Consider the following 17,241-nt stretch of genomic DNA (forward strand, 5'->3'; position numbering starts at 1 on the left):
TATTATTTGTACCCCCACCCATGTGGCTGAGTCTCCCCAGCCACTCTGGGAGGCTCCCAATGAGTATTAAAACAATACAGCATTAAATATTACCGGTAAAAGCTGCCTTCAGATGTCTTTTAAAAATAGAATAGCTGCTTATTTCCTTGACATTTGATGGAAGGGCGTTCCACAGGGCGGGTGCCACTACCGAGAAGGCCCTCTGTCTGGTGAGTTATGAACCTAATAGGCCCATACACAACACAAAACACTGTTGCTATATGTAGGTTTTATTTTATTTGTTTTTATCTTATATTTTGAAAATATACATCCAGTGGTTTTTTCCCCTTTATTTTTTTTTTTGGGGGGGGGGTCCTCCAGGGGAATGGGACCACAAGCTATAGCTTGTTTAGCTTATACAGTACGTAAATCCAGCACTGATGTGTATTGAAGGGAAAAAAAGCAACGTCTCCCCACAGCATCCCGATCCAGATCTGGAGTGGACCTTTGACGGTCTCCTGTTAAAAATGCACCTGCCCCGGCCCCTCCCCACCCAAAAGATGTTGCGTGTGCGTATGTGCCCCAGCCCCCCCCCCCACCGCAGTCTTGTGTGAGCATCATTGTTCCCACGCCGGTTTGGAGAATCCGGAGGAGAAGCATCGTTGCTTCGCTAGAAACCTTTCCGGCGCTAGGACCCAGGGAAGGAGAGCGGGGAAGAGTCGGCGGGCCCAAGTGGGCGGAGCGAGTGGAATCCATGGATGCTGAGCTACGTCTTGCTGAGGGTCGCCGTTTGCTCAGGTAAGCCGGGCCAGGTGCGTGGCGGGGCGGGGGGGGGTGCGTGCGAACTTATAGGGGCCGCCTAGCGCCCGGCCGGGGCTCCCTCTTTCCCCGGCGTGAACGGCCACGTGGGCGCGCCGGCCTGCGGCTCGGGCGGAGGCGGAAGTGGGAGGCTGCAGCCAGGAGAGTTATAAGCCGATGCTATGAAAACAGCGACACATGAATGCATGCAACTTTAGGTGGCAGGAGACACGATCGCGGGAGCAAGGGGTTCCTCCCTGTCCTCCTGGTCAGTCTGCCCTGGACTCTATATTCTGGGGGCCCCTCCCTTTTTAAGAAGGAGCTCCGCTGCAGAAAGTAAACGAGGCGTATCGCGGTGGCAGGAAGCGAATTCCTAAGCCTTTACTGGTATATCCGCCTGAAAGTTATTAAATCATTCAGATGTGGGAAGTGCTCATATTTTACGTTGGCTTCAGTCTTTTGGAACTGCATTGGGGAACACCTTTCCGGTTTCCCAAGGTTTAATCTTTTTAGTTGTGTGGCTCTCTTTTTTTAGTGATTTTGTGCAGTGCTGAGTGGACTGGCTCTACTAATTTTGTATGACTGGCATCTTAGAAAGTTATTCCAGAAAATGGGAGATCTTCTGGCAAAAATATGTTAACTTGTCCCCTAGGTCTGAGGTTTGTAATGGCAATTTTTTAAAAGGGGGCCTGGGAAATTGCAGGCTGGTTAGCATAACTTCAGGTAAACTGTTAAAAAGCACTTTTGAAGTTAGCAAGCATATGGAAGTCACAAGTCTCACTGAAGCAGTGTGGCTTCTGCAAATATAAGTCCTGCCTCGTTAATTGTATGGAGTAAGTTGAGAGTGTAGGCAAGTGGATAGAGGTGATCCAGTAGACCCGGCCTTTATCAACCTGGAGCCCTCCAGATGTAGAATCATAGAGTTGGAAGAGACCACAAGTCCAAACCCCTGCCAAGCAGGAAACACTACCAAAGCATTCCTGACAGATGGCCTCTACTTAAAGACCTCCAAAGAAGGAGACTCCACCACACTCCTTGGCAGCAAATTCCACTGTCGAACAGCTCTTACTGTCAGGAAGTTCTTCCTAATGTTTAGGTGGAATCTTCTTTCTTGTAGTTTGAATCCATTGCTCTGTGTCCGCTTCTCTGGAGCAGCAGAAAACAACCTTTCTCCCTCCTCTATATGACATCCTTTTATATATTTGAACATGGCTATCATATCACCCCTTAACCTTCTCTTCTCCAGGCTAAACATACCCAGCTCCCTAAGCCGTTCCTCGTAAGGCATCGTTTCCAGGCCTTTGACCATTTTGGTTGCCCTCCTCTGGACACGTTCCAGCTTTTTAATATCCCTCTTGAACTGTGGTGCCCAGAACTGGACACAGTACTCCAGGTGAGGTCTGACCAGAGCGGAATACAGTGGTACTATTACTTCCCTTGATCTAGATGCTATACTCCTATTGATGCAGCCCAGAATTGCATTGGCTTTTTTAGCTGCTGCATCACACTGTTGACTCATGTCAAGTTTGTGGTCTACCAAGACTAGATCCATAGCTGCCAAGTTTTCCCTTTTCTCGCGAGGAAGCCTATTCAGCATAAGGGAAAATCCCTTAAAAAAGGGGATAACTTGGCAGCTATGACTAGATCCTCTTCACATGTACTGCTCTCAAACAGCACTGCTCTCATGTACTGTTTTGGACTTCTGGATGGGAGTTGGAGCCCAAAATATCTGGAGGGCTCCAGATTGCCCTTGTATTATGCTCTGTGGTTTTCCCATAACTGGCCACTGTAGGAAACAGAATGCTAGACCAGAGGGGGCCCTGTCCTGATGCTGCAAGGCTCTTTTGTGTTGATAGCACTGGGGTATTGAGTGGTTGCCCTTCTTTAATTTTGCTTCTCTTTACAGCCCAGCAGAGCTGCTGTCTGCTCGCACACGTGATCACAAGGTCCCTCAGCGCTCGCATGGCCAGAAGGATTTCCTCCCCGATGGATCGGAAGAGCAAGAGGAGAGGCTGCGCCAGTGCCGGGAAGAACACTGGCAGCTTTTGGAGGAAGAGCGTGTGGAGCGTTTGTACGTAGTGTAATGGCGCAATAAAACATAACAATAACAAGCAACAATTAAAACTGTCATTTTTTAAAAAAAGCATTCAGACATCAGGGAGAGATTAAACCACATTGTGCACGCATGTGTGTAAGCCTAAAAACCGCAAGAGAATGGGCTACACAAACCCATCTAGGGAGGTTGTTTCAGAGCCAGGGTTACTGCAATGGAAAATGTTCTGTCCCATGTCTCAGCCAATGATAAGTTTGAAGGACATGGAACAAGGCATTGGATGATGAGCTTTGTATGGTGTGCAGGTCCAAGGAGGCAAAGGCAGTCTGTCAGATTGCATGGTTTCAAACTGTTTAGGCTGCTGGCCTGACTTAGAGGGTAAAGAAGCTATAGGGAAGTATAGTGCTGCCTCTGTGACTGAGCACTGTCAGCCCTATTCTGCAGATTGAGAGACGGAAGCGTGTATACAGTGAAATAACTGAATGTGTTAAAAAAAATTGACTCACAGTGCCTGCTTTCTATGCAAGGCAATTTGAAGCTGGATACAGGAGAAGCAGTTTTTACATAAGGATTTTACATGACAAGAGTTGCCCCTTGATCTATTTTCAAAAGGTTGTGCTTCCAGCTAAGACTAAAATGGTTTCTTAACCCCTTTTCAGTTAAGGTAACAAGATGTAGTTTTATTTAAACTTCTTTTGTAGGGGAAGTCTGGTGACAGCTGAGTGGAAGCCCCAGGAAGGTATTGTCGAGCTGAAAACCCCTGCTGTAAGTCTCACTGTTCATCTTTATGCTATTGTTTCCCGCTCACACAGGGTTGAGTTTGGATTGGGGTCTAGGCCTTGCCTGGTATGGCTTTTCCTTCTAGCACAGCTCGGTGTGGAAGCTGCTTTTGCAGTGTTCAGCTTGGGAGCAGCCATGGCAGAGGGCTGGGTTGGTTTTGGAACCTGCTACTCTCCCTGGAGAGCGGCTACTCTGATGGGGCTGGCCAGTGCAGCGCTTAAATGATGAGGGGGTGGCGGGTGGCTTCATGAAATCTACATGCTTCACCCCCAGTTCCTCCCAGTTTCATCCACTTTTTGCTTCCCTGTGGCATTCTAAGCAAAAGATAAGGCAGGAAGGCAGCCACTGTAATTGAAGTATGGGACATGGAGAGAGAGAGCCTGAGTAAGTAATATAGAGCTGCACAGCTACAAGAACGTCGTGCAGAGATCTAGATGGGGGAAGCTGTGGGTATCCTTAAATAGAGAGTTGGAAGGTAGAGGATCCAGCCTTTCTGGGCTTGCCTCGCCTTGCAGAAAACCATTTTGAAGGCTTGTGTATCTGTCTAGAGCTAATCCTAACAGCTGACATTTTCTTTTCTTGCCAGGGGAAATTCTGGCATACCATGGGGTTTGCAGAGCACGGAAAGCAATGCTTGCATCCAGAAGAAGCCCTGTATCTCCTGGAATGCGTAAGTAGACTGGGCTTGCAGGCTTAAGAAATTTTGATTTCATGTTTTTTTTATCAAGTGCTGAGTGGGATTTTGCACGGGCAACTGCCTTCCCCTCCTCATTTGCCCTGCAGCACCTCGCAGAAAGGTCTCAAGCTCTATGAAGCCACCTGTCGCGGAATAAATGATGATCGTTTGCAAATATGCACATTTATCTGGGGAGCACAGGAGTAGGATGGGGACAGAGGGGGAGGGAGAGTGCAGAATGCACACAGGGGTAATTGTGCACTGCTAAGAGGAATTGATGTAACAAACCATGCCTCGTATTAATGCCGTATTCCACCCTAGCTGAAGTAAGGAGAGGATGATACCGTGTGCTTAGAAAATAGCTGGCATTGCCCCTTTGTTTTTATGGTGCTCTAAGAGAAGGGGTCAATATACCCTTGCTGCAGTTTGCTCCATTGTTTTCTGCTGCTTCCGTTGCCCGGTTACCTCTTCTTGGCACAGACTGAGAGCAGACTCTGTTACACTAGTGTCACCTTCCCCAGTTGACTCCCAGCTCTCATCACTTCTAGCCAGCATGGTCAGTGGTCAGGGATGAAGGGGGTTGTCATCCCAACAACATCTGGTTGGGAAAAGCTGCCCTCGTTCTTTGTAAAGTGTTGGCAGTGTATACCTGTGCATATGGATCTGTAAGCACCTGGGTGCATGTGTTGGGATTGGACCAGGTCCCCAAAACCTTCTTGCAATAGATGTTAAGGATCCTATTCAGCCCAAATGGGACACACCCTCTGCTCTCCACCTCAGTACATGCTGTTGCCCTAAATCCACAAGAAGGAAGGTTAAAGAAAAAAAGCAATGTACTTCTGAGTTAAAATGGGCTGGCTGGCTCCTGAGACCACAGAATATGGTCCCCACATTAATGCAGGCTTTAATTCCTAAATGTTATGCTCCTGTCTTCTAGGGATCCATTCAGCTGTTCTACAGAGGCCTGCCTATGTCAGTTCAGGAAGCCTATGAGAATCTGCTATCCCAGAAGACAGTGAGTCTGCTGAAGTACCAGGTACGTCTCCGGATTTGGGTTCGGCTGCAGGTATTCAAACTTGTGGACGAAGCCCAAGCTCACACGTACGGCACTGAATCGGAATGAATGAAAATGGCGAGAGTTCTCCAGAAAGCACAGAACCACATTTGGAGACGTATCAACCTGTGTTGGCGAAGTATTTAGTTTCGGAGTGATGGCAGGAGTTTCTCTCATTCCCCGGGGACTGGGAGTTGCGTGGAGGTTCAAAGCAAACAGCCCTGTGCCAAACAGGTTACCGCAATATAGTTAGCAGATGCATTTACTCTGGCAGCTAAGGATGTGTGTCAATATGCTACCAGTGTTTTGGGCTTTCGGTTAAGTAACGTAAGAGACTTAAAATATTTTTCATGCTTCAATATTCTATAAAAGCATAAACAATAATCTGCTGTGGTATCTGAAAGCTCTATAGTCCTTTTATTTTTTTAATTACTTTTTATAAAAGTGTAAGAGAGAGAGAGAGTATACACCTCCTCTTTTTCATAATGGGAAGTTAAGATCTGTGAGTCTGGCGATATATGTTGGCATAAGGGCTCTTCAGCTGCTGCGTGGCATTCTCCACAAGGGTGAATGGTGCCTGTGATTATGTTTGGAAGAGAAGTATAAGCCTCTCTGGCGTCTTACCAGGTGCTGCAGCACAGGCTGTGAGCTACTCTCCTTATAAATAACTAGTGTATTTCAGCCCGTTCAATAACGGGCTCTAGAAAATCCTGGGGTTCGGAGAAGCGCTTGCGCAGCGCTTCTCCGAACCCTGGGACCTGTCATTGCTGTCGGCGGCAGGGGGACAGGAACGGAGGAGCGCTTTCTCCTCCTTCCTTCCTCTCCCCCAGCCGCCGACAGGAAGGACGCGTGCACTCTCTCCCCCCCCCGCCTCCTCCAACCGCCGCTCCTCTCACGGGCCAGGGAGGGTTGTGAGGAGGCCTTCGCCGGCCTCCACCCTCGCTTCCCTGACGTGCCCTGCAGTGAGGCAGTGTCCGGCGGGAGCGGCGGTTGGAGGAGGCAGAGGGGGGGAAGAGTGCGCGCGCGCAGTCTCTGCTGTCCAATCCCTGTATCCCTGGGGCACATGCGCAGTACCCCAGGGACACACGGGACAACTGGACGCAGGGACACAGGGACATTATTATATAGGATAATAATAATAAGAAGAAGAAGAATAAGTGCTTTGGGGTGGCAAAGCATTAACATGCAAAGCAAAATGAGTCACGATCACTCTGCAAATACTGTTTTTGTTTTGTAACGTGTTTTGGAAAAGCTTATATGATAAATGTGCGTTTGGCGGCGGATCTGATACAGATTTTTATTGTTGCTATTTTACTTCATAAAATTTATACACCGCTTGATTCTAAAAACAACAACACCTCAAAGCAGTTAACACAAAGATAAGGCGATAAAATCAAGCAAAATTACAACCCAACTTCAAAACATACTAAAATTAAAATACTAAAAACTGCTGAAAATCACCTCAACTTTCTAAGCATCTGGGTAGGCTTGTCAAAACAAGAATGTTTTTAGCAGGTGCAGAAAGGGGTGAAGGTGCCTGCCTGCTTGGTCTCAATAGGTAGGGAGTTTCAAACTGTTGGTGCTGCCAGACACACACACACACACACACACACACCCCTACACACCTCTGCTGGAGAGGCAATAGCAGCAGCTGAGCAGAATGGCTTTCCGTAATGGATAACGTTGATCCAAAAGTCAGACTTCATTTTCATCCCCGTTTTAAGGTATTCAGCCACTTGAAGAGACTGGGTTACATCGTTCTGAGATTCCGTCCCAGGTAATTGTTTGATGGTGGTCTTTCTCCCTCCCTTAGAACACCCTTCTCAAGGTTTTCCCTTAGGCACCCCCTTAGCATTGCATGTTGGTTCCTTCTGTCTCTTTCCCACTCCCTCCCTTTCGGCATCCCAACCTCCCAAGGTTGATGCATACCTTCCCCATCCTTTGGGTCAGTCATGAGACCTGTATGGATTTTGCCTCCCACTTCTTCCTTCGATTTCAAATGAGTCTGTGGATTAATCAGCTAAAGAACTGATAACCAAGAAGAAGGGAGGTTTCCTATTGCCATTTCTGCATTGCTAAAAAGGCTTTTGCAGCTAAGAGTGAATGGCATGTCCTGGTTTCCATTCTCTGGTACCCCCTTTTTATATAATAGTTTTTATTAAATTTTCTGTTTTGCAAGTTCGAATAAACATTGTACAAACTTTAAAATATCCAATGACTTCTCTTCTTCTCCTTCCATGGTTCATTTTACATATCTTACATCCCTGCATATTTTACAATAACCATTCAAATCAATTTCCCACTATTAAATCCATCAAGAATGTAAGAATTTATTTTAATACTGCCAGCATTTTCAGCTGTACACAGTTATTTTCCATATACAGTACTCAATAAACATTTTCCAATCTTCTTTAAACGTATGTTCTCCTTGCTCTCTTATTCCAAATGTTAAACCTGCAAATTGTGCATATTCTGTCAACTTGAGTTGCCAATCCTCTTTAGCTGGGACCTCATTCACTTTCCATTTTGGGGCTAAAGAAACACAGTTGTTGCATACATGAATAACCTTTTCTGACGCCTGGGGATTTCAGTCTGGGTTATCCCCAGCAGAAAGGACTCTGTGTTTTTTTTGGGGGGGGGGAAGTAATTTTAAACATTTTCCCCAGTTAATCATAGATAATTTCCCAATACTCTTTACCTTTGTACATGTCCACCACATGTGAAAGAATGTTCCCGCCACCTCTTTACACTTCCAGCACTTATCTGATTCTGTCTTGTAAATCTTAGCCAACCTGCTCAGAGTTTAACAGCATCTTCTGATTCCCCTTTTAACTCCACAGCACTGTTCCAACGCCATATGAGAGGCAGCTGAATCTGGATAGCCATGGCCGGGGCACAGAGAGAAGCCGCAGCAAGAGGCGGAGGAGCTCCAGCCCTCGGTAAAACCATACAGATGCTGGGAGTGGTGCCCTTGACTGGCTAGCCCTAGGTGGGCATGTTACAGCATATCATGAAAAGTATCAGTTCTGTTTCTGTCCCGGCCCCCAGCAGTTTTCATGTTTGCCACTTGCCACAATGTAGGGGTAGCCAATGAGGGTGCTGGACTCCAGCTCCTATCATCACTGATCATTGGCCATGCTGGCTGTGGCAGATGGGAGTTTGGTATCCCAACATCATCTAGAAGGTTGCAGGTTCCCAAAGGGTAGATGAAGGTAAAGGGATCCCTGACCATTAGGTCCAGTCGTGACCAACTCTGAGGTTGCGGCGCTCATATTGCGTTATTGGCCGAGGGAGCTGGCGTACATCTTCCAGGTCATGTGGTCAGCATGACAAAGCCGCTTCTGGCAAACCAGAGCAGTGCACGGAAACATCGTTTAACTTCCCGCCGGAGCGGTACCTATTTATCTACTTGCACTTTGATGTGCTTTCGAACTGCTAGGTTGGCAGGAGCAGGGACCGAACAATGGGAGCTCACCCCGTCGCGGGGATTCGAACCACCGACCTTCTGATCGCCAAGCCCTAGGCTCTGTGGTTTAACCCACAGCGCCACCCGCATCCCAAATACTTCAGTGTAAAGAGTCAAGAACACAATAATAGCAGTTATTGCTTTAGGTAACAGGTGGGGCCTAATGGATTCCTTTGAATAATGTGTCCTTGCTAGTTTGTGATGGTAAAGGAGCATGCCCATGTTTTATTTGTCTGCTGCCTTCATTATACATCTTTAGGTGCCAGGCGAGAATGTTGTAAGGGAAGATAGTAATTAGTTCTCCCAGCACACCAGATCTGAAACTACAATGTATATGAAGGGCTACACACATGAAATGGATTTTATATTTATAAGATGTAACAGAGGCACTGTTTGTAAGGAGGAAAAAGGTCAGCTGCAAGAATGGACTAACAACTAGTGAAGGATGATGACTGTACATTAAATAGTTGATGCAGCTACGGGAGGAAATGGATCAATATATGTTTGCAACAGGAGCGGGAAACCTGATTTTAAGAAATTGTATTAAATTAAAGTACTGTATTTTTCCATGTATAAGACTAGTTTCCCCCCTAAAAAAAAATGTAAACAATTAGGGGGCGGATACATCTCCCCCCGTTTTCTTAAATCTGAGTCCCCAAAAATACATGGGTGTGTCTTATAGACCGGAAAATACAGTGATTTGGTTTGATTTGTAGTAATTTGGAAATAATTTTTTGAAAAATAATTAAAGAAAAAGAAAACGTTCCTCTTCAACCATGTCTTTGGCTGATTAATATTCTATGGCCTTTTAAATGTGTTTGTGGGAGGGGCATTTTTGTTTTGTTTTTGTTTTGTGTTAATTTTGTGCTTCTATCCTTTTTTTAAAATCTTGTGAACCACCCTGAGATCTTCAGATGAAGGGTGGCATATACTACTACTACTACTACTACTACTAATAATAATAATAATAATAATATAATTTTTCCCCTTTTTCATTTGGTTAGGTTGTCACAAGACAAGCAACCCAAAGCATCAGAGAAGTCTCAGGAGTGCAGAGAGTCGCCCCAAAAGACCAGGAGGTATCACGAGAGTTCCAGGCACCCAACATCTGATGATTCATCCAAGGAAAGCGCGAAGGCTTCAGATCCTAAAACTGCAGTTGTGGAGCCAGCCCCATCTTGTAGCGTCCCAAGAGAATCTCCAGCTCGTGCTCAAGACGACAAGGAGAGGTCTAGCAAGACCTTTCGTGGGGACCGCAGCGACGTTGTACCTTCCCGCTGGGATTACACCACCATTGCTTTCCCCAACATGGGTGCCGATTGCCCGCAGACCCTCCTGGCGGAGCCTGATAAGAGGCTCCTTCCAGAGAATGTAACGGCCCGGGAGGTTGATGCGACCCGTTGGCGCAGGAAGCTCAACCGGAAGCACGAGAGGCTGACCCGCAAGGAGCGGGAGCAGCTGAAGTGGGAGAGCAGGTACAAAAGCAGCGTCAACGAGGATAGAGAAGTCCGGCGCTGCTCCACGTGGCAAGAGTATAAGGCGCTTCTGAAAGAGAGGAGGCGGTGGGAGGAACGGAACCGCCCTGCACACCTCTGGGAGCAGGCAGTCACCCCGCTTGTGAAGCCAGACCAAGAACTTTCAACAGGTATTGTTGAAAAGAGGCTTTGTTCCCTTTTGCGGTAGGGTGACCGGCTAGAATTCAGGTTTCCCCAGAGGCTCCTGAAAGGCAGTTCTTACATCAGTCCTCTGGACGGAGCAAATCCTTCAGAGGGATGACATTCCCAAACAGGCCAAGGACCAGGCCAAGAAACTATCCATTGCATGCACCCTTCAAGCTGATGCCTCCACAGATGCGATGAACATCCAGAACCATTGGGGCTTGGTAACCTAGTTCATCATTTCCCCGTTTAGATTGCCTTCACCACATCTTTTTCTGTGCCTTCCCCCACTGCCAGGCTACTATTTATTTTATTTATATATTTATTTTAATGATCATAAATTAATAAGAATAAAAATGCACCCCACCCCGAGACCATTCCATTGTAACTATCCAACCTCCCAAAATATCAACACCTCTTGTGATGGTTTGACCCCCTTTCCATTTTAACAGTACAAATTATACAAACACCCTCCATATCGCCTCAAAAAAGTACATATGTACACCCCGACCACGTGTGAACATAATTCCCGGTTTCCTGGCATCCCCTCCTGCCCAGCTACAGTGATACCTCAACTTACGAAGACGATCCGTTCTGCGGTTGTCTTCGTAAGTCGAAGTGCCGCTACAGCGCATGTGCGAAGCACAATTTCACGCTTCTGTGCATGCGCCAACCGCACATGTTGGGCGCGCATGGCTAAAAGACTTCCAGAGGCTTTGACTTTGGAAGTCGAAGCCTTCGGAAGTCGAGGCATGACTGTACTTCAATTGGAAAACCTTCTTGTACTTTGAGAAAATCAGTACATGCTTGCCTACCCTCTTTCTATTCACCGAATTTGCATTTTATTGCTGCGTAGACTTCATTCTCTTTGCATAGATCTCATCCACAGATCCTCTGGGCAGAAGGAGAGGAAGGTGCATATAACTTGGTTGGAGTGGGGTGTGGTGGGGTGGTCAGAATGATGAGAATGCCTAATTGGGGCAGATAAGATCTTGCCCCTAATCCAGACCTCTCTTGTGTTCTCCCCACAAGCGAGTGTGCTCCAACAGATCAGCGTGTTCCAGCCCTCCCATATCCTGGATGAGGCATCTCTGTAAGTATCAAAACTAGAAAGCTGGCCAAATGCTTTTTAATCTCTCTCAGTGGTTCTAGGTGTTAGCAGCTATTCTACACTTTATGTACTGACTTTAAAACATTTCACTCCTGATTTGAAATTGAAACATAGCTCAGTTGGTTAGACTCACAGGGGTCAGCAAACGTTTTCAGCAGGGGGCCGGTCCACAGTCCCTCAGACCTTGTGGGGGGCTGGACTATATTTTGAAAAAAAAATATGAACGAATTCCTATGCCCCACAAATAACCCAGAGATGCATTTTAAATAAAAGCACACATTCTACTCATGTAAAAACATGCTGATTCCCGGACCATCCATGGGCCGGATTTAGAAGGCGATTGGGCCAGATCCAGCCTCTGGGCCTTTGTTTGCCTACCCATGGGTTAGAGCAGGGGTAAGCAACCTAAGGCCCGTGGGCCGGATGCCTCAATCCGGCCCGCAGATGGTCCGGGAATTTCCCCCCCTCAAAATATAGTCCGGCCCACCACATGGTCTGAGGGACGGTGGACCAGCCCACGGCTGAAAAAGGTTGCTGCTGACTCCTGTGTTAGAGCATGGTGCCGATAACACCAAAGTTGCAGGTTTGATCCTTGTATGGGATAGCTGCCAATCCCTGCATTGCAGCGGGTTGGACTAAATGATCCTCGGGGTCTCTTCCAACTCTCCAGTTCTGTGATTCTGTGGCAGCTCACAAACTTTGAATGCTGTTTTATATTATGTGCCAGACACATGCTTACCAAAGGACTAACATCCAAGCAAACTAATCATCATGGGCAAAGTGCAGTGTGTATTATTATTATCATTAGTAGTAGTAGTAGTAGTAGTAGTACCCCGCCCATCTGGCTGGGTTTCCCCAGCTACTCTGGGTGGCTTCCAACAAAAATTTAAAATACATTAAAATGTCCCTGCTTCTTCTGGTCATAGAAATGGGAGGATATCAGTTGCAAGTCCAGTTCAGATTTATCTGCTTGCCATTCATCCTTGTCAGTAGAGAACATCCTCTGTGAGACGCTCTCGCTCATGAGTTTCAGGTGGTGGCAATGCTTGGAATATTGAAATCCAGATCCTGTGGTTCCGTATCTCATAGGGAAGCTTTGTAATTCTGGGTTGTGTAACGACTGCATAAATCAAGTTAGAGGCTTGTTTGCTGTTAATGGAGAGTGTGCAAATGAAATCTGCTATGTGTGGTGGTTGGGGAGGTGGATTTCAGAGCCCCGAGGAAACACAACTGTCTGTTTAAAAGCTAATGTCTAACCTACTTAGCAGTGGAATTAATCTGGATATCTGTTAAAAGTATCAGAAACTGGAAGACCAGAGTGTGGCTTTGTTATCCTGCTGAGTTCCCTGGCCTCATTATGATGCCCACTCTCAACCCCCTCTCCCCACCAACTCTTTTAACACTTTAATAAGTTATGGGTTCCCCTTCACTAAATTCCACTCTAGATCCTACCAAAATATGCTGTAGCTAAAGATGTGCTTTCCTGTTTTTCCCTCCTCTGGTACTTCTCTGTGGGTACAGGAGACCTTTCAAGCTTTGTACTGATAACTAACCTCCTCAACAGACTGCAGAACGATACCAGGGATATGAAGATTGATTTTGATGTGTATCAAGCAGATGTGGCCTCCAGCTTCAAGAAGAATGACCCTGGGAAGCCCTACGCCCGGATGTGTGTCCGGAGGTACTAGGCGCTCATAAGTTTATTGATCGGCAAGCTTACAGTTTTGTCATGGAGAGAGCCTAAGCCTTCCTTCAAAAAAGTGGAAGTTTTACCGGTAGCTCTAATGGGTTGCATTAACAATTGATTTTTAGAGGACTGTAGTTGAATGGTTTGAAGTCCTTAAAAGCAACGTGCATGCTGAGAAAGTGGAGCTCTTCCGCAGTCAGTCACCAAGGATGCCTGCATTTAGAGGGGAGATCATGCCAGCTGGGCAGCTTCCTGCTGCAGTCCAGGTGCGGGTGTGAGTGGGTGTAAGTATAAGAGAGTCTTCCACCAACCCAGGAGACACACAAGGACTGTCTTGTTAGTAGTGCTCTTTGATTTGGGGCAGGAGCCTGGTTGTGGAGGCCATGTGAGGACTCTGAATCCCAGCTGCCGAATTCCCTAGCCCCCTCTATACTTTCTGGTTCTGTGGCCAATCTTTTAGCCCAGAGGTTTTCAGTCCTTTTGAGTCCACGGCTCCCTTGACCAACTACATTCTTTCTGCGGCACCCCTGTGGGGCTCAGGAGCCCAGTTACGTCACCCCTTGCTTGCAGAGCTGGCAGCCTCTCACCCTTTTTTGAACACCCTCCCTTGTGGGGTGTTCCCTCAGGCTCCTCTCCTCTCCCCTCTCCTTGGGAGTCCTCCAGGAGACCTCTGCTGCCACCCCTGGTCTCTGAGCTGCCCCCTCTGCCCAAAAGAGAAGTGCCTCCTCACACTGCCCCACAGGGGCCTGAGACTTACCTGTCCATTTCCAACAGCAAGGGCTGGCTGGCTGGCTGGCTGGGCTCCTTACCTGCTTGCTTGGTTACTCCAAGGCCACCTCAGCTCCTGGCCACCAGCACCCCCTGGCCAGCCCCCAGCAGCAGAGCGTATACCCACACTGCCATGGCACACTGGTTGAAAACCATTGCTTTAGCCAATACTTAAACCCCTAATCATGAGGACTTGAAATTCCCTGCCCCCCACTGAATACTAGATTCCCAGGAATTTACATATGTCACCAGACAGCTAGATCATGGCAATACCAATTTCACAACCTGCTCCAAGTTAGATTATCCAGGACAGGCACCCCCAAACTTCGGGCCTCCAGATGTTTTGGACTACAACACCCATCACCCCTGACCACTGATTCTGTTAGCTAGGGATCATGGGAGTTGTAGGCCAAAACATCTGGAGGGCCGAAGTTTGGGGATGCCTGATCCAGGATGTCTTTTTTTAGAAAATCAAGCATGCATGTTTGATAAGCATTCCTCCCTCCCTCCCTCCCTCTCATAGGTTTGATGAGCCGATCCCATCCCTGAGGGCAGTGAAGCAGCTTGCTTGCCAAAGTGGAGATGTCACAGTGGTCTTTGCGCTAGTAGACAATGGAGACATCGCTTTCTACTCTTTCAAGGAATTCAAGCTGCCTGTGGACATTCATCCCTGATGTTCCTGCTGTCACATCGGGAAACATCTTTGGAACTGGTGTGCGCTTTATACAAAATATTACTCAGGACTATATAGAATTTAATAGCTACCTACCTTGTGTCGCCGGTAGATGCATTTTTTAATGCAGCAAGGACCTGCCCATTTCATAAAAGCAAAGACTAGTTCAAACAAAACAAACATTTCTGGACAGAAACGCACAAATGTATTTTGTTTTTGCCTGGACATGGCATAGTGGTTCTGCCAATCTGGAATGATTTTCTAGTTATTCGATGCCAGGGAAGTGTTTCCATGATAAATAATGTAGCTTGTACCACCTGGAAGCCTTGGCAAACATAAACTCTAGAAGCCAACATTCAGTATCAGTGATTCAGTGAGTGACGCGGAGCAAGCTATTCTTGCAGGGATAGCCAATGTTGTTGGACTGCAACTCCCATCATCCCTGACCATTCACCTTGCAGGCTCTGGCTGATGGGAATTGTAATCTAACATCTGGAGGACCATATTGTCTTTCCCTGTGTTATTGCATGGTTTTCTTTCTAGTCACAGAACAGCCAGTGAAAACCTGAAAATAGTCTTCTGTGGTTGGGCAGATAGATGATTCTTCAAGTGCTTTCCCCACCCTCTTCAACAGCAATGATCTTCCAGAGGAAAGGAAACTACAAAACATGGAGATCTTGCAGAGAGTCCATGGAAAAATGCACCACCAGTGTGTGTGTTATTTCCATAAAGTTAGTGAACCTTGAATTATTCAGAGCTGGAGTCATTATTACTGGGCTGCCATACTTCTGCTTTCCAGCTGACCTCCTGGATGCAAATTGATATTTCCTGTTGAGAATTAGCTGTCTGTATTACGAAGTTTATTTACAACCCTTGCTGCTATGGAGTTTCTTCTTCTTCTCCAGATACCAAATTTCTGCCTCTTTCTTCCCTATGAACTTGCTACAGTAGTTGAAGCCAGAAAGCAGTTCTCAAAAATAAAGGGCTTGTGTGTTTTTTTCCTAAGAAATTTTACAAGTCATTTTGTTTATGAAGGTTGGGGTGATTGCCAAGTGTGGAGGCTAAAGCAATAAAATAACAATTAGGTTTGCATTAATACGGTGTCTTGTGGTCCTTTTAGGGTGCCTTCATATAGTGCATTTCTCCTAGGCAAGATATGATTGACAGCAGTTAATGCTTTCTGGTCAAATACTTCAGGGCTTTCTTGCTTGGCAGTGGTTTGCTGTTTGCTACTGCCAGCATTTGCTAACAAGTGGATTCCCAAATGATCTCCCAGAATGCACTGCGTTTCTTTTGTGCCCAAGACAGAGAGAAGCAACCAAAAATTGTTAGCAGTTTTGCCTACTCAGTCATAGTTACCTGGAAGAAGAGACAGTATCTGTATGATCAGAGCTGTCCTAGTGTTTCAGTTAACTTGGGACGTGGGTATTTCCTACAACAAGTATAAGGGGAAACAGAGACCAAAGTTTTCATGCAGAAAACCAGTAGTCATCCCAACACAACCCAAATACCATCATGTTTATATGATGTCAACATTAAGCAGCAAGCCTTGCCCTCTATTCTCATAAAGTGTATTTGTTCCACCCATTTGGATGGATGGCTGAAAATGAGTTCTTTCTGGAGCAGCTCTTCTGACATGGCTGATATGTGGCTATCACCTTGTCTGGATTATGCGGGTTGAGCTGTCAGAGGGCGGAACACCCTGGTTTCCTATAGAAGACTGGGCATCATCATAATTATTTATTTCATTTCTATACTACTTTATATGTTTAAGAAAAAAATCTCAAAGTGGTTTGCAACACACTAAAACCGCAAATAAAACAGTCCAGAATAAAGCATTACTGAAGAAAGTCAAATGTAAATTATACATTCAAACATAATGAACAGGCAACTAAAATAGTACAGTATTGTAAACATTTTAAAAGGCTACATTACAAAGGAAATCAACAATGGTATGTACATTTAATGCGGCAAAGTTAACCAAAATAACCTTAAAACATTTCAAAAGAAAACATTGCTAAAGGAAGTCAAATATAAAATGCAGATTTAAAACAGAATAGTGAACAAGAGAATAAAATATTGTCTTAAGAATAGAACATATCTGCTTCTGTTGCTGCCAATCCTGCCAAAGCTGGTTTGTGATGGAGGTGGCTGTGGAAGCTCAGGGTCGAAGACCTGGGACTGCCCTAAGAGACAGCCAAGATGGTCTCTGGCTTCTTTGGCAGCCTCATCTTTTGTAGCTGGAGTCAATTCCAGGGCCTTTGCCTCCCAGGCCAGGTGGGGAAAGGCCTGCAAGGCAGGAAGCAGGTCTTCCAGGACTCCGACTTCATTTAGAAGTATGCCTCAATGAATTCGTGGGAGATTTTTCTGGCTTTTGTTTCCTGATCTGGTACCAAACCACTGCAGGGGGAGAACTTGTGGAAAGAAACGAGAACTTTCGACTATGATGCTGTGTTGCAGTTCACAATTCTCAAAGGTGGCTTTCTGAAATCTGAAGACCCTAATGGGGAAACTAGTCAATCCCTGCCCTGGACTCCA

At 46.3% G+C, this 17,241-nt stretch overlaps 1 protein-coding gene across 2 annotated transcripts; it reads left to right on the forward strand.

Moving 5' to 3' along the window:
- The first annotated feature begins 648 nt into the window (after positions 1-648).
- On the forward strand, positions 649-15,799 carry TSEN54 (tRNA splicing endonuclease subunit 54). 2 transcript variants are annotated; one of them, XM_035104463.3, is made up of 11 exons: positions 649-777; positions 2,684-2,848; positions 3,532-3,595; positions 4,197-4,280; positions 5,224-5,322; positions 7,065-7,117; positions 8,181-8,279; positions 9,811-10,451; positions 11,497-11,557; positions 13,140-13,256; positions 14,554-15,799. In XM_035104463.3, exons 1-11 carry the CDS (start codon positions 734-736, stop codon positions 14,702-14,704), a joined length of 1,578 nt encoding a protein of 525 aa, XP_034960354.2. In that variant the 5' UTR covers positions 649-733; the 3' UTR covers positions 14,705-15,799. The 2 variants fall into 2 exon arrangements, 1 of the variants encoding a protein (XP_034960354.2); XR_015948031.1 differs by having other exon boundaries at positions 673-777; positions 13,097-13,256.
- Positions 15,800-17,241: the final 1,442 nt, after the last annotated feature.

The sequence above is a fragment of the Zootoca vivipara genome, chromosome 2 (genome assembly GCF_965207765.1).
Source record: "Zootoca vivipara chromosome 2, rZooViv2.hap1.1, whole genome shotgun sequence".
NCBI classification, from domain to species: Eukaryota; Metazoa; Chordata; class Lepidosauria; order Squamata; family Lacertidae; genus Zootoca; species Zootoca vivipara.

What these genes read in the sequence shown, in the direction of transcription:
- TSEN54 (XM_035104463.3), top strand. Translation starts at nt 734, where the DNA reads ATGGATGCTGAGCTACGTCTTGCTGAGGGTCGCCGTTTGCTCAG. An exon ending in AGACCAAGAACTTTCAACAG is followed by an intron (nt 10,452 to 11,496) that starts GTATTGTTGAAA and finishes TCTCCCCACAAG; the next exon opens with CGAGTGTGCTCCAACAGATC. An exon ending in GCCCGGATGTGTGTCCGGAG is followed by an intron (nt 13,257 to 14,553) that starts GTACTAGGCGCT and finishes TCCCTCTCATAG; the next exon opens with GTTTGATGAGCCGATCCCAT.